The sequence below is a fragment of the Poecilia reticulata genome, chromosome 10 (assembly GCF_904066995.2).
Source record: "Poecilia reticulata chromosome 10, P_reticulata-male-v2, whole genome shotgun sequence".
NCBI lineage: Eukaryota > Metazoa > Chordata > Actinopteri > Cyprinodontiformes > Poeciliidae > Poecilia > Poecilia reticulata.
Window position 1 is genome coordinate 8,622,151 of NC_088839.1, and position 14,236 is coordinate 8,636,386.

General features: G+C 40.7%; 1 protein-coding gene and 1 long non-coding RNA gene across 3 annotated transcripts; one reads left to right on the top strand and one right to left on the bottom strand.

Annotated features, from left to right (window-relative positions):
- Positions 1–3,069: 3,069 nt before the first annotated feature.
- Positions 3,070–6,343, top strand: LOC103470935 (uncharacterized). 2 transcript variants are annotated; one of them, XR_014089554.1, is made up of 4 exons: positions 3,070–3,554; positions 4,497–4,653; positions 4,990–5,043; positions 5,128–6,343. It is a non-coding gene; the product is annotated as an uncharacterized LOC103470935 (long non-coding RNA). The 2 variants fall into 2 exon arrangements; XR_014089553.1 differs by lacking the exons at positions 4,990–5,043; positions 5,128–6,343 and adding an exon at positions 4,762–4,908 and having other exon boundaries at positions 3,097–3,554.
- Positions 6,344–8,040: 1,697 nt separating this feature from the next.
- hmgn6 (high mobility group nucleosome binding domain 6) lies at positions 8,041–11,798 on the bottom strand. The gene is made up of 6 exons (XM_017306943.2): positions 11,641–11,798; positions 10,637–10,669; positions 10,460–10,489; positions 9,557–9,604; positions 9,321–9,440; positions 8,041–9,242 (listed from the first exon to the last, which is right to left on the bottom strand). The coding sequence occupies exons 1-6, from the start codon at positions 11,653–11,655 to the stop codon at positions 9,195–9,197; spliced, it is 294 nt and encodes a 97-aa protein (XP_017162432.1). The 5' UTR covers positions 11,656–11,798; the 3' UTR covers positions 8,041–9,194.
- Positions 11,799–14,236: the final 2,438 nt, after the last annotated feature.

Consider the following 14,236-nt stretch of genomic DNA (forward strand, 5'->3'; position numbering starts at 1 on the left):
TCTTCAAAATAGCGTGAATTCAACATAACTTTATATTTTGGTCCATCTAATGACGTAACTTTAAAATATTAAATGATTTATATTTTGATCTGTTACTGAGTACTTGAGTAAACTTTTATTTATACTTTTACTTGAGTAAAATCATGTTGCAGTAGTGCTACTCTTAATTGGGTACAATGTTTGGGTACTCTACTAAAACACAAATGATTTGAAAAGTATGGTAAGAATTTCAATTCCTTTAATAACCAATCCCTGCTTATTACAACATTTTGCCTGTTCCTCTTGGGAAAATCAAAGCCCTCCTGGATGAGGAGCATCTTTAGGCTTACAATTTAAAGTTTAGGCAAAGACTCTCAATTGGATTTAGACCTGGGGTTTGACTAGGTCATTTCAACTAGGTGTGATCCAATTCCAATTTTTGGGATTGCAATTCAATTTATTAAATTTTAAAAAAAAATACATGGTGTCAAAATGTTAAAAAAGAAATCCATTTTTAAAATGGATTTAAGCTGTGCAGCTAACGGATGTTAGTTGCAGAAGATTTTATTTTGGGGTTTAGGAATCAACTCCTTTGAATAAAACTTTTCTTTTCATTTCACACCTATTCACTACTTTTTTTTTTGTCAGCTTATTATATTAACAGCTAACAACTCAGTCTTAGTCATTGCATTTCACTTTTCTAAGGGGGGGGGGAGAGGCTGGCTTGAAATAGATCAAACCACTTTTTTTTCTTCTTCCAGTCCTGACTGAGGTTTGAAAATACTCGCCTCTCTGCTATATATAGCTGGAACAAAAAAGGAGGAGAAAGAAAGAATAGTTTCTGCGTTTATGAATGAGTGAAGTGGGAGTGGGACATAATGAGCCAGGTCACTCAGGTGTGTGATCAGTGATCATGCAAATGTTTACGGCTCTGACTCAACCCACTCCTGTTGTGTGTGTTAGCATGGGACTGGGAGAGGAGAGGCGCATCTCTGTGTGTGTGTGTGTGTGTGTGTGTGTGTGTGTGTGTGTGTGTGTGTGTGCGTGTGTGTGTGTGTGTGTGTGTGTGTGTGTGTGTGTGTGTGTGTGCCTGTGTGTGTGTGTGTGTGTCTACACTGATTGACGTCACAGACGCCGACTCATTTCCATCTTGTCTCCTGCACAGAGAGAATAGATCCCCATCTGCACCCAGCCCCTCTCCCCTGCACACTTCCCATCCCCTTTTTCTCTTTCAGCCCCCCAACCTTCTCCTCTTCTTCTTCTTCTTTTTTACCACTTCCTCTGTCTGATCCTGCCTCTTCCCATTCGTTCTTGCAGCTTCCCACCCCTTTACAGAGAGTGCAGCCACCCCAGCAGATAAACAAGACAGAGAAACACAAACAGCTTAAGACAGCCAGACAGCAACATCCGCGTTATTATTAGAATCTGGCCAGAAAACATCTGCTCATTTCGAGCTCCACGGGTCTCACAGGTCCAGAGAGAGAGAGAGAGAGACAGAGGGGCGACATCTGACCCGAGCTTTCTCACACCGAATGTGACCTGTGCGTACCTGTCGGGCGACCCGTTCCTGGGCGCTTTGTCAGTTCGCTTTTTACGCATGAGCGAAAGAAAAAGAAGGAAAAAACGCGTGACGTCCTTTCCACAACAATTGCTCATCCACATTCACACAGCAGTATCTCTGCTGACGACAGAGCGCGATTTAAATCACTTCCTCATAAAAGGTCATCTTCATTCTGTGCTCTGAAAAACACCCCAGCTCCACCCCCCGCTTGCCCCCAACGCACCCCCACCTTCCCGATGCGCACACCAGAGCGCGCACAGACAGCACTGTGTGCGGGCATGCACGAGTCCTTGACCACAACGCGAATGGACGCGAATAAGATGAGTGCAAAAAGAGAAGACAGGGGACTGAAAACAATGCGTGTAATAAAGTTTTTATAATTTTTTTAAATAAAAGCCAAAAAAAGTGTCTATTTCGGTCACCATCAGAGGACACAATGAGAGCGAGCACAGAGGGGAGTTCAGGCGCTGTTTGGGATAAACACATTTTCCTGACACCACACAGTGAAAAGAAAGAGAGCGGGTCCAGAATGCAGCAGCAGCAGTGGTGGGTTTTGTTATGGTTGATGCATGGCTCTCTGCCCAGGGGGAGAGGAAACATGGGGGGTGAGGGGGGGGGGTGATAATCTGTCTAGGATGTGGCAATGAAAACACTAAATGTACCAAAAACGTAATTAAAAAACCCTAATCAGAAAACAAGAAATCATATTTGTATATTTTAGCTAAAGAAATTAATTTACTAGCAATTATTTTTATTCTTCAATTGTTTATTATGTAATAAGCTAATGGAAGAGTCTCAACTAGTTTCTTTCCTTGTCTTTTTTTATTAGGTATGTTGAAACTGTCAGAGCCACTGTTACTGTGCCATGGTGTGTAAAGCAGTTTTTTATTTGTTTGCTTGTTGTTGTTGGGTTTTTTTTTGCACCTTTTCTTATTTTTAGCTAAATCACGCAAATGAACAAAAGTCAAGAAAATACCATTAGTACAGCTCAACTTTAATTATGATTCACTATAATGGCAGGTGTCTACCCAACAAGACTGACTATGAGAAGTGAATCAAAATGGGGTTCAACAAAGTATCAGTATAAGTCTTACAGGAAACCCTGGTGTTCGCTGGGGGTTGGGGAACACCACTGTTTGTGGTTAGGAAAATACACTCTAAAACGCTTAAAAACTCCAAACATGCCCTAATATGAAATAATAAGCATAGTGGAAACTGTCCTAGCACTACTTCAGAAGCTTCTTTATTTCTTTTCTTTATCTCATCTCTTAGCCAATAAGGGAAGTAAATGCCGTTCCTGTACTGACTGCTTTGGAAACCTCCAGCCAATAACATAATAAGTATCAATTTGCCTCGTATTTGAGCTTTAAAAGCTGAATAATTTTTTTTTTTAGATAATTTACATCATGTGTACATTTTCTGCCAATAATTTGGTCTATGCTCTACAAATAAATCAATTTTTAGGCAATAGTCTACTGATTCAAACTTATTAACCTCAATAATGTAGTCTTTTTTCTTTTTTGTAGCTTTTTCTCTGTTGCTTTAAAAGATTTGTTTTATAGTTAAACTTTACAGGATTTATGCTATTTTACAGTCTTAAAAATATGATCTTGGTCTCATTTTTACATTCCCTAAACATGGATCTTCTTTTACAACCATTTTAATAAATCTTCTCCTTCTATTTTAGAAACCATGTCGAATCGTTGCACGATGTAATTACTTCAAGACTGCGTGCTGTGGCACATCATAAATGTATTTTATTGATTTTCCTCCAGTATAACAAATACAACAATGCAGTTGTTGTGGTTCCTCTGTAAATTATCCACAACAGCCAATTTCCCCATAATCAATTTCTTCATTCCTGGTTTTTCTCCTCTGTTCGTGATCTGACTCACAGTTTTCTTTGTGTGCTGCGTAATGGATCCAACAATTTGAATAGCAACAACAGTCCTGCCAGCACCAAAATCTGGGCTGATAGCAAACATTACAGATTCTGGCGGCCTCTAGTGGACAGGTACAGGAGAAAAAAAAATTACTTTATACAGCCTTCACAGTCCATCAAAGTGGGACGTAAATATTGCTGTGTTAGAGTTGTGTTGAAATGATGTCACCCGAGTGGAGAGTAGTCTGCTGGCTACGAAAACAGTGTGACTTGCCAGTTGTTTGGTGCGAACTAGCTAAACAAGTCAATACCAGCACAATTCTCTGTATTTTATATGTTCAAGCACTAACGTGAGGTGTTCGCCAAAAAAAGAAAAAAGAAACAGACCACCAGCTCTGCTCAGTTTATAGTTTTCATTGGTAACTTCCGCTACTCTGTTCCGCTCAGCGCCATTTTGGATAAAGAACTCGGGTTGCTCGGCAACGGATTCCCGACTGCTGTGTGCCTTCTTGTTGTTTTTTTTTTCTTTTCAACTGTCGTAGAGATTTTTGTACTTCTTTAAGATTCATCCTTTAAAATAATAGTATACCGTGCTGCTATGGTTGCTGTAGTCAAAGTAATTGGTCTGATTTACTGTACAGGTTAACCAGTCAGCCACAACCAGAGTTTAAATTATTTTATAGCGTATATACTTAGTGATGAAATAAGTTAATACATACAATTATTTAAAGTGTATATTATTGTCAAACTTAATTAATTATCTATCTATCTATCTATCTATCTATCTATCTATCTATCTATCTATCTATCTATCTATCTATCTATCTATCTATCTATCTATCTATCTATCTATCTATCTATCTATCTATCTATCTATCTATCTATCTATCTATCTATCTATCTATCTATCTATCTATCTAAAGGGTAAAATAGGTCTGTGTAGTGAAGGCTCACACCCAGGGAGCCATTCATGCAGGATCCACCACTGTGCAGCTGACAGGTTTGCTGGTCAGACCGACCGCTGTACGCTGGCAGACATAAAACCTGTCTGATTAGCTCTCTGATGCCTTATAGGAGGCAGAGCTGCATGTGGCTGCGTCTTGGTATCAAAGACGTTAATGAGTCAGAAGGCTGATCACAGGAGACGCGATGAATGAGCGGATCAGTGAGAGTGCACGGAGCTGAGGAACATCACAGGGACAGACGAGAGGAGGAGGCCCAGAAATGAGAGGTGGGCACAGATCTGAAACTTTCTGCCTGATCAATAATGTGTTGTATTTATTTATGCTTTGGTTCCCCTTCTCATCGCTGCGTTTTTATCGACGGATCCCGCACACAGAGCGCTGGATCCATAGACTGTATGATGGGCCCAGAATGCTAAATTGAACAGTGAACCGCATTGAACAGTCGTCGATGAGACGGGAGATTAAAGCTTGTTGCCAGACTCTTCTGTAAAAATCAATTAAAACTTACTTAAGATGTTGTCTGTCATGTTTCCGTTTTTCGATCTGTTTGGCATTCTCATTTATTCAAGATAAAAATTTGCCCCTTAAAAACAAACTTCCAGGTGCACATCCCACTGGTGACGTCATATGATATAAGGCATAACTGATCAGTTATTGTGAGTGTATCCCTGTAAGTATCTCTTTATTTCCCCGTTTCTATTTCCAAGTTCTAATCAGATGTTTTCCCCCCTCATATTCAGGCTTTGTTCAGAAAATTGTGGAAAGAATTAGCAACAATGAAAGGTGTTAGTGAAGAGGGCCAGGCCGTGTTGGTTCCATTAAAAGGATTTTAATGATAGGGAGACAAGATACAATGCCTCAAAATCTTTGTCTAAAACTTCAGCCATCTAGTATGGAGCAGCAGTTAATCAAAAGACAGACTGCGGCATCATGGGAGCACAAAGAAGCTTCATCAAAGGTCCTTCCTCCCAGCAGCTCTTAGACTTTAACATCACTGCTCCCAACAAAAGCATTAGACGTTTACAACTCAGCTGTTGTTTGCACATCTTTGTTGTTTGAGCAATAGGGTTTTTTTTTTTTGCCCTTCCTATGTGGCACCACGTGTAAAATTTGTTTGCAAAAGATTTAGCAGTCTTTTTTTATATTTAGCTTACTTTTCTCACATTTAAAATGGAATATATTACCATGTTTACATTTCGCAAAATGTTGTCAAATCTAAATATAATACACATGCAGAGTTTGTACATTTTTTACTCATTCTATTCAGTTCCACATCTTTTTTATTCTATTTTGATTAACTGCACTTGTTATGTTTGTTTATAATAAAGTAATTTTGCCCTTCTTGTGCAGTCTCTTATTTTTAGCTTCTGTTTTTATTTTATTTTTTAATTATCTTTGTGTCAATCTATCTTCTTAACTTGCCTGTCACTTTGCTGCTGGTACATGTGAATTTCCCCTGAAATAAATATTCTATTCTATTCTATTCTATTCTATTCTATTGCCACCATGTTAGCAGGAATGCTAGCTGAATGCCAAGCAGAATAGAAAGGTGTTTCCCCCCCTCTTCTGTGTGCTTTTTAGCTAACTACTACCAATTTTTAATCAAATTCGTGAAATGCTGTAGTGTAAATCCACACTTCATTGTCCAGTTGAGGTTTGTCAGCGTAAATGTTTTAGAAGAGAAAATGCTGTAATATCTCTTAAAGAGCTGAGAGGAAGCGAGATGTGAATTATATTCTATAACCTCTTAGTAACCAGTTTGAGGGACGATATCTAATACATCTGTAATCAAACGCAAGGCGCGGGAATCAAAAAACTCCAGTAGAGCGTTTCTACTGCTCCGCGCATGCAGCTGCAAATGTGGAACAATGCTGCCATCTAGTGGCGGAAAGTTGCAACACTCCGGTTTTGCAAACACAAAGTATCGACAAAATGGTGCCCAATGCTCGGCCATGACAATGCAGGTCAGAGGCGCTGCGTGTGCTGCACACAATAGCTGAAGGAAAAACATGTCTTAAAAACAAAACAAACAAACAAACAAACATGGAGTCAAGGTTTGTTAAAAACCTGTAAGAGATTCAGGGCTTAAAGAACACAAAGGCTTTGCATTGAAGTGTAGACAAGAGGAGTTACTGCAGTCAGCTGCATTCCTGAAATCCTGTAAATAAAAAGATACAAATAAAAAAAAATGCATCACTTTGGCATCACCATGACATGTGTGAATCCATGTGCGTTTTCACCTGTGGGCAAAAAAAATGAAAAGATGGGTGCGGGCATGAGGGGAAAGAATGCAGCAAACGTACACACACACTCGCGCTCAGATCACACTGCGCTGTGAGTGCTGCAGGCAAATGCACACGCTGAAAAGGCTGTGCCTGCTCCATCAGGCCGTACATGCAAACGTCTCTGTGCAGAAACTAAATCTGGAGCTCCCTCCATGCCACGCTGCTAAAAAAGCCTGTGATCTTTCGCTTCGGGGTTGTCGGGGGGTGGGTGAATGTGGGCCACAGTGCTCATGCGTGAGTTCACCAAGGGTTTAACATGAGCGAGTGAACCCAGAGACGAAGGAGGGTAAAAAATGGGCAAAGATGCCCGCTGTCATGCCCTCGTCTGAGCGGGTATGCAGGCTGAAAGTCGGGATTACGACAGGCTTCGAAGAAGGCCTCCGGTCAGTCGTCGAGTCTGCCGTCATTTACTGGGGCATTTCGGTAACTGGCGAGGATAAAGACGAGGGATGAGGGGGGGATTTAAGCATTTAGTGATGGGGTTAGAGCAGCGGCACAGCTGTTGCTGCAAACCTGTGGTTGATCCAGTTGAAACCTCAGTGTTTTATCTGTTTAACTAGACAAAGCAGGCTGGCTAGAGTCGGCCTCTCATAGGGAAACAGTCGACGTTTAGTCAGGTTCCAACAACTCAAATTTAAGTCAGACTGATATGAGTGGATAGAAATGTACAAGATAAAATTACATAATTTATACAGCACTGCCAAGCGTCTGTTTTTTTCTTTTTTTGCACAGAATTCAAGTAGCATCACACAGGTTGGCAACAGATCTGAGCCAGTAGCTCAGATCTGTTGCCATTAACAAATGTTGCCATTAACCGATTGGCGATATTTTACACTTGCCAGTGATAGATGCAATAAAGCTAGCAAGGATTTATTGGCAGCTTGTTAGTGGTAGCCTCAACCGCCTTGAGTCACAGAACCTAACGAAGACGTCGGTGTCCGACTCAAACTGTTGCCTGACAGAAAACTCGAGAGAAAAATAAACCACACAAAACACACGAGACTAAAATTACATTTTGCCCTGCCACAAAATTTAAGACCTTTCACTCACGTTTTTAAGGTTACCTTGCATATTTTCTAATGAATTTAAGACAATTTAAGGTCGTCATTTTAGAAACATGAATTTAAGACGTTTTAGGGATGCAGACACCCTTTCTTTCCAGAAATACAATCCAACATGTTAAAATAACTTGTCGAAGTAGTGATTTCTATTACATATTGCTTATTAAGTTCAACATCATAATGAGCACTTTGAGCTACTGCTTAAGATGAATATTAATGAGAAAAACTTATTTACAGGCAGATACCCGTTTTTTTTGTTTTTTTGTTTTTTTGTTTGTTTTTTTAAAAAGCACACTGGAGACGATGATTCGAGGAAAATTTCCAGGACTTGTTTTTATTAAGAGAATTTCAGAACATAAGAGGGACCAGACACCTGCATTAGTTAGAGAAGGAATCCAAATTCAATAAAAACAAACAAAAGGAAAAGAAAAGAGAGAGAGAGAAAAAAAAACAAAAAAAAAAAAACAACAAAAAACCCAAAAACCGAGTGTTTAGAAAAGCTGACGCGACAGCCCGGATGGAGCAGGAGCTGTATTTTTTTGATATTTTTGTTTTTTTGTTTTTTCAAAGTTTTTTCTTTTAATCTTATTTAACACGCAGGGTCGTCTAAGGAGACGGGGGTCGGAGGCAATCGCTGTTTCCCGGAATGTTTCACTTGTTCGTCTTCCTCTTTCTTATGGACAACACGCTTAAACACACCTTTTTTTTGTTTTTCTTCGTTTGTTTGTTTAAAACACAGTTTAAGTGAAATAAAAGAGAAAAGAAACAAGACCATAAAACAAAAGGGGAAAAAAAACGAGAAAAAAAAAAAAACTGAAGAAGGGAGAGAGAGAGAGGGAGAAGGGGGAACTCACTGCACATTTAGAGGTCTAAAAGAATCACCCACATGAACATGGCTGAACCGTTAATAAAAGATGAACAAAGGCTGATCTGCCGGGAGGGGGGCGGGCGGGCGTGGGTAGTCTAATTTGTGGGACAGAGCAGGAGGAGGGAGAGGGAGAGATAGATAGAGAGAGAGATAGAGAGATTGGGGGGGTCGGAGGGGAAATAAACACAGTAATACACAACTCACGACATTAGCCAATCCGGCAAAAAGGGACACGCTTTCTACACCAAACAAGCCTTCAACAATCATGAAATGCCATTTAAAAAAGATTTTAGTGTGGTTTTTTTTTCTTTATTCCTTGCCTGCAGACACTTGATAAGACCACTGCAAGTCTGCAAGGGCGCTCCATAATCAGCTTCGCTTTTTTGTGCTAAAAATCTGTACGGATACTTATAAAATCATTGATAAAAATATTCCTCTGTTAACAATACGCCTCGGAGGGGGGAAACCATGTGAGAGACTTGAGGAAGGGGAAAGGGGTTGGGGGGGAGAAGATGGGGAGGTGGATGTAGAGTATGAGGAGGAAGCTGAAGGGGTCGGAGGTCGGGGGAGAGGGTTGGGGGGGGGCAGTGGTGCTACTCGGACTTGGCCTCCTCCTTGGCCTCCTCGGGGGCTGCCTCCACCTGTGGGGGGGTTCAGAGGGGAAAAACGTCAGCTGGGCAGGTTTGGTGGGGCGTTACGCTACGCGGTCGCCGCCTCACCTCGTTGGTCTTGGCCTCTCCGTTCTCAGAGTGGTTCTCCTCGTTGGCCTCTGCCTCGGCGTTCTCCTTCGCCTTCTTGGTCTTCTTGTCCTCCTTCTTGTCGTTCACCGCCTTTTCTTTCTGCCGAAGAGAGAACAAGAAAAAAAACAAAAAAAAACAAACCTGAGCCGACAGAAGGAGAAAACGGAGTCTTCTAAGAAGCGGTTCGGCCCAAACGGGTGACTCCGCCTCCTTACCTTTGCCGCCTTCTTCACCTTTGGCTCCGGCTTGGGAGGAGCTGGTTTCTGGGGATGCAAACGGCGCCCGGTTACTCTTGGCAACGCTTTATTTTGAACATTTACAGCCCCTTTCTGTTGTGTTGTGTTTCTGAATCCAAACTTTTCTTAATGGTGGAAGTTTAACGACCAGAAAAAAGTTTTAGAGCTTAAAAACGCGCCTGAATGCTTCTTTTCCCTGTCTTTAATTCATGTTTAATTACTTTGAAATGCATATAAAGCAAGTCACTAAACTTTTTATGCTTTCAAAGCTTGTTTTCTACTCATGTTGTACTTTTACCATCTCACAGACTATTCCCAAGTTTTTAACAGTTCCTCGCGCTGCATTTAAAAGTTGTTCTTAAACTTTAATGTTTAAAAGTTTGCTTGTATGTTAATTTTTCAGTTTTAGAAGTCAGGAAATGGATATACGTTTCTTTTTCACTCACCGATAAGACTTTTCTTGGTAACTAACTGTTTGATGAATGAATAATCATTTTTGAATTTCTTGGAAGATCTGACTTCCTGAATTTGACTAAATCTGATTAGTTGTTCCTTAACTTTTTTTATTTTTATCGATCTCACTTATTTATAGCCAATTGATCTGTTGGTTCCTACTACTAAAGTTTATTTTGTTTCCTAATCCTTGTTTTAGCTACATAATGTGAAAGCGGTATGTTCAGGACAAATTCTATAGTTTTGTCATTAAACATATCACTTTTATTTGTTTCGTGTTGACATGGTTCCGGTTTAAAAAGCGTCGTGGAGTCGTGTGATATTTATTCAAAGTTACAAATATTCCGGTATCCAGAAGGATTGCGTGATGTTTAGCGTGTTCGTTAATGAAGTTAGTCAAACTAATTGTGATCAGTGAGCGATTCTTACCGCCGATAACCGAGCTGATCTCCTCTGGGGCTGAAACAGAAAAGAGTACGGTCAAGTTTGGATAAAATGTGGCAGCCGGTGGGAAAACACATTTAAATTCAATCGAACACAGAGAGCATGTTCGATAAACTGGCTGCGTTGTAATGAAACGGAACCAGAGGATGCCGCTCCGCTCACCTCCTCCTTATCTCCTCCTTCTGTTCCCTGTGCCTGGAAAACAAAACAAAAACAACTCAAAATGAGGAAATTCATCAGAAATAACATCCCTGAGCTTAATATTCGATTTATTATTGTAAGCAGGCAGCTTCCGTGTGGTTCTGGCACACATTCTGATAAGTCGCAAACCCCTTGGAAAAACTTTTCAATTTCACATGAAAACTAAAATAAGAAACCCGAATCCAGGTGGATTTAATGCATTGTGGGCTTAAAATGTGGCCATCATGGGTAGATTGAGGAGCGGAGTGCAGGAGCCGCGCCATGCGGCTCCCTGGAGCCACATTTTGAGGGTCCAGGCCCCGCTTTTCCCCCGCCTCGCTGCCCCTCCGGCTTCTTCATTCAATGCATGCAGCTCGGATTTGAACGCTGGCGCGGGAGTCTTTCAGGAGGGGGGAGGGACCTGCCGGGGGGCGCTCGCGGGCTCCACCCGGCGGCAGAGGCGCGCCACTGCAGCCATTTGGGACTACGAACAAAGAGAGAAAATATATAATTTTACCGAAACGCCGCGGCGAATGTCCGATTTCGCGGTCAAAACGCAAAGCGGGGGCTCCGGGGCATTTTCTGGCGCTACTTCCCGGCGGTTCGGTGGGCCCGCGGCGATAAGCGAAGCGTTTTGTTCTCGGTAGGTCGGGCGACGAAGGTGGAAGAGAGCTGCAAAGCATGGCTGCTGCTTGTGCTTTAACTGCATGGAGACCGAGAGAGACTTCTGACTCCCCCAAAGGACAGCGGCTCGCGCACTCCACACGCGCTTTAAAGGCCGTGTTCGAGCGGGAAAATATTCATTCCACCACACAAAAAATGTACATTATATGTAGAAAGCAGGCAAAAATCCCCAGCGACGGAGAACGGTTATACGTTGCGTTATAATTAAGTAATGTCTCTGAGGGATGTCTTCACAATCGTTTGCATTGGATTAATGACTGATTTGCCCCTCCAAATATTTTTATTATTTCGAGAATACGTACCTTTCTCTTGGGCATGTTGATCTCTTGGAGGTTTCTTTACAAATACAACTAAAAACTGGTTTTGTTAGTGGGTTCAGTGCATGTGAAGACGAGTGTCTCCCCTTATGCTCGGCAGTGTAGTAAACACACTGGAACAGAGAGGCGAGTGGTTGAATGGGGGGAGGGGTGCGGCTAAAGCCGTGATTGATAGGCTCTCGGCCAATCAGGTGACGCCATTCGGGGCCGCAGAACACTTGGAATTTTGGAGCCGGTGATGTTCCGAGGTCTGCGCGAATGGCTTCTTCTTCACCGAGGCAGAGGATGGGAGGAAGCCGCCGCAAGAATGGAGGGGCTTTCTTTGCCTTCGAGGACATATTTGCCTTCACACACCGTATGACTGCGAAGCGGAGGCCTCGCTCGGCTGCGTACACACGCGCATACACACGCACAGGGGCGCGCGCAAGGCAGGCCCTGACGGCAAAAAGCAGGCCACATGCCCCGGTGTTTAAAGCTATGCATCCCCCGCTGGAGAGTGCGAAAGCGGGAGCTAACATCTGAGAGATTTCTCCATAAATCCCGTCTGTGTTTCTGTCCAATATGGCGCCCACTGTTCTACGACACATTTTTTTTTTAATCTTCTCAGTTGGCTTTCCTAAATTTGTTACAGGCTTCTTCTATAGAAGGTCAAGAGTGCCACAATCCAAATAATGAATAAACGTTTTCAGCTAATATTTATATACTGGTTGTTTAAATAAAACGTTAGTATGTACATTAATAAATACAAATGTGTTTATCATTATTTAATAGTGTCAGCAAGTTATTAGATACAATGTTTATCTTTTTATCAGATTTTTCTGTGTTTCTTTACTGTTATATTTGCCATGATTGTGCTAAACATACTTAGAATTAAATATATAGTACGGTTATCCTAAATTTTTCTTAGGTTCCTTTTATGGAGGGCCAAAACTGCCGCAAATAAAATAAAATAAAATTAACTCTTCAAAATTGATATACAAGTTGTTTAAATAAAACTGTAACGTGTCCATTAAATAAATGCAAATGTGCATATAATTATCTAATAGTGAAAGTAATTAATTAGCTACAGTGTTTTTAAACAAATATGTTTATAATTTTTTTAATAGAGTCGGTAATTTATTAGATACCATGTTTTTTAACAGATTTTTTTGTGTTCCAATATTGTTTTAATTGCAGTATTTGTCATCACTGTGCCAAGCATACCAACGGTAGCAAAACCAAGCGGGAAAAAAAAGACAGTAAAATGAAAAAATTAAACCTTTGTTTTTCTGTCAACACGAAACAAACGCATGTAATAAATATATAAAAGGGTTAATTGGAGTAGCTACCCTTAATGCATAGCGGTTGTCAGTTTTGGACTCTTTGTACTTTAACCTTTATGATTAATCTTTTATGAGATGTTTCAGTCAGGTGACTGTTTATAAGACTATCTCTAGAAAGCATAACTCTACCTGTTGACATATGCCAATTGACTACCAACCAGTACAATCTGCTCTATTTAAAATGTTAATATATAGAGTCTAATAGAAAACATTAGATGCTCACATTGAAAAGAACAAAGTTTTATATTTTTCTCCTTTTTGTCCAAATGTTTTGTTCTGACAGCTTAGAAACCAGCATCATGGGTCCGCTTGCTTTGTCGGGCTATGTCGGGTTGACTTGCTTAGCAAATACATTTTATTAATTTAATGGCATAATAGATGACATCAGGTTTCAAGCTGGGCTGCATGGTGGAAGCATTGGTATCACTGTTGCCTTGCAACATGAAGGTCCTCACCTCAAATCCTGGTCTTTCGGCACAGAGTGTGTGCTACTCAGTGAAGATGTTGGGCACGGACACATTTAGGAGAGGTGCTAACTTCTGCTCAGGGGTGAACAAAAGACCTATACTGTCTTTTCCAGGGTTAATCTGAATATTTCTTGCAGAAGGAAGCGTAGGATTTTTAATTTTTTTTACCTCTCTGAAGTGCTCTGAGTGATTTATTTGGGTGTGAGCGCATGTCAGCAGCAGAAATAAAGTTCAGCTGACGCACACATACAAGCAGTTTTTGTTGCCCCTGTGTGTGTTGGTCATATAGATCTGAGTCTCTCTAACTTGACTATTCTGTGTTCAGTTTTGGCACCATTCGGCGTTATCTGTAAGAATCTAAAATGAGGGCTCAGGACCCTCAAAATTAAAATATTAAGTTGAAATATCTTGGAACTCCAATTTTTCTGTTCTCATCCCATTCAGGCCAAATGATGCATCTCAAGAGAGAACGACAGAGCGCACAGCATGATGTCTTTTTAGTGCACTCATTGTACATTAGCATATATTTGTGCTTTTTTTAAATTTTATTATCTATTATGCTTTATCAAAATGATTTTCTTGGTGTAACTAACGCTTTGCTACACTGCATTTTCATTAAATTAACTTTTGTATTTTTAGTTGATAATAAGCAATTCTTCTCATCTAATTAAATTGGAAATTTGATGTAATTGCATGCTAACGTCACACATAACATTTAGATATGCTTTCTGTATGTTTAATTTAATTTGCTGAATACAAACCTAATGAGCTACAATCACACTCAATTATGTG

Excerpts from the sequence above, each read along its gene's own strand:
- hmgn6 (XM_017306943.2), bottom strand. Across the intron at positions 9,605-10,459 it reads GATCAGCTCGGTTATCGGCG|AAACCAGCTCCTCCCAAGCC; the intron begins GTAAGAATCGCT and ends TTGCATCCCCAG. Across the intron at positions 9,441-9,556 it reads AGGTGAAGAAGGCGGCAAAG|AAAGAAAAGGCGGTGAACGA; the intron begins GTAAGGAGGCGG and ends TCTCTTCGGCAG.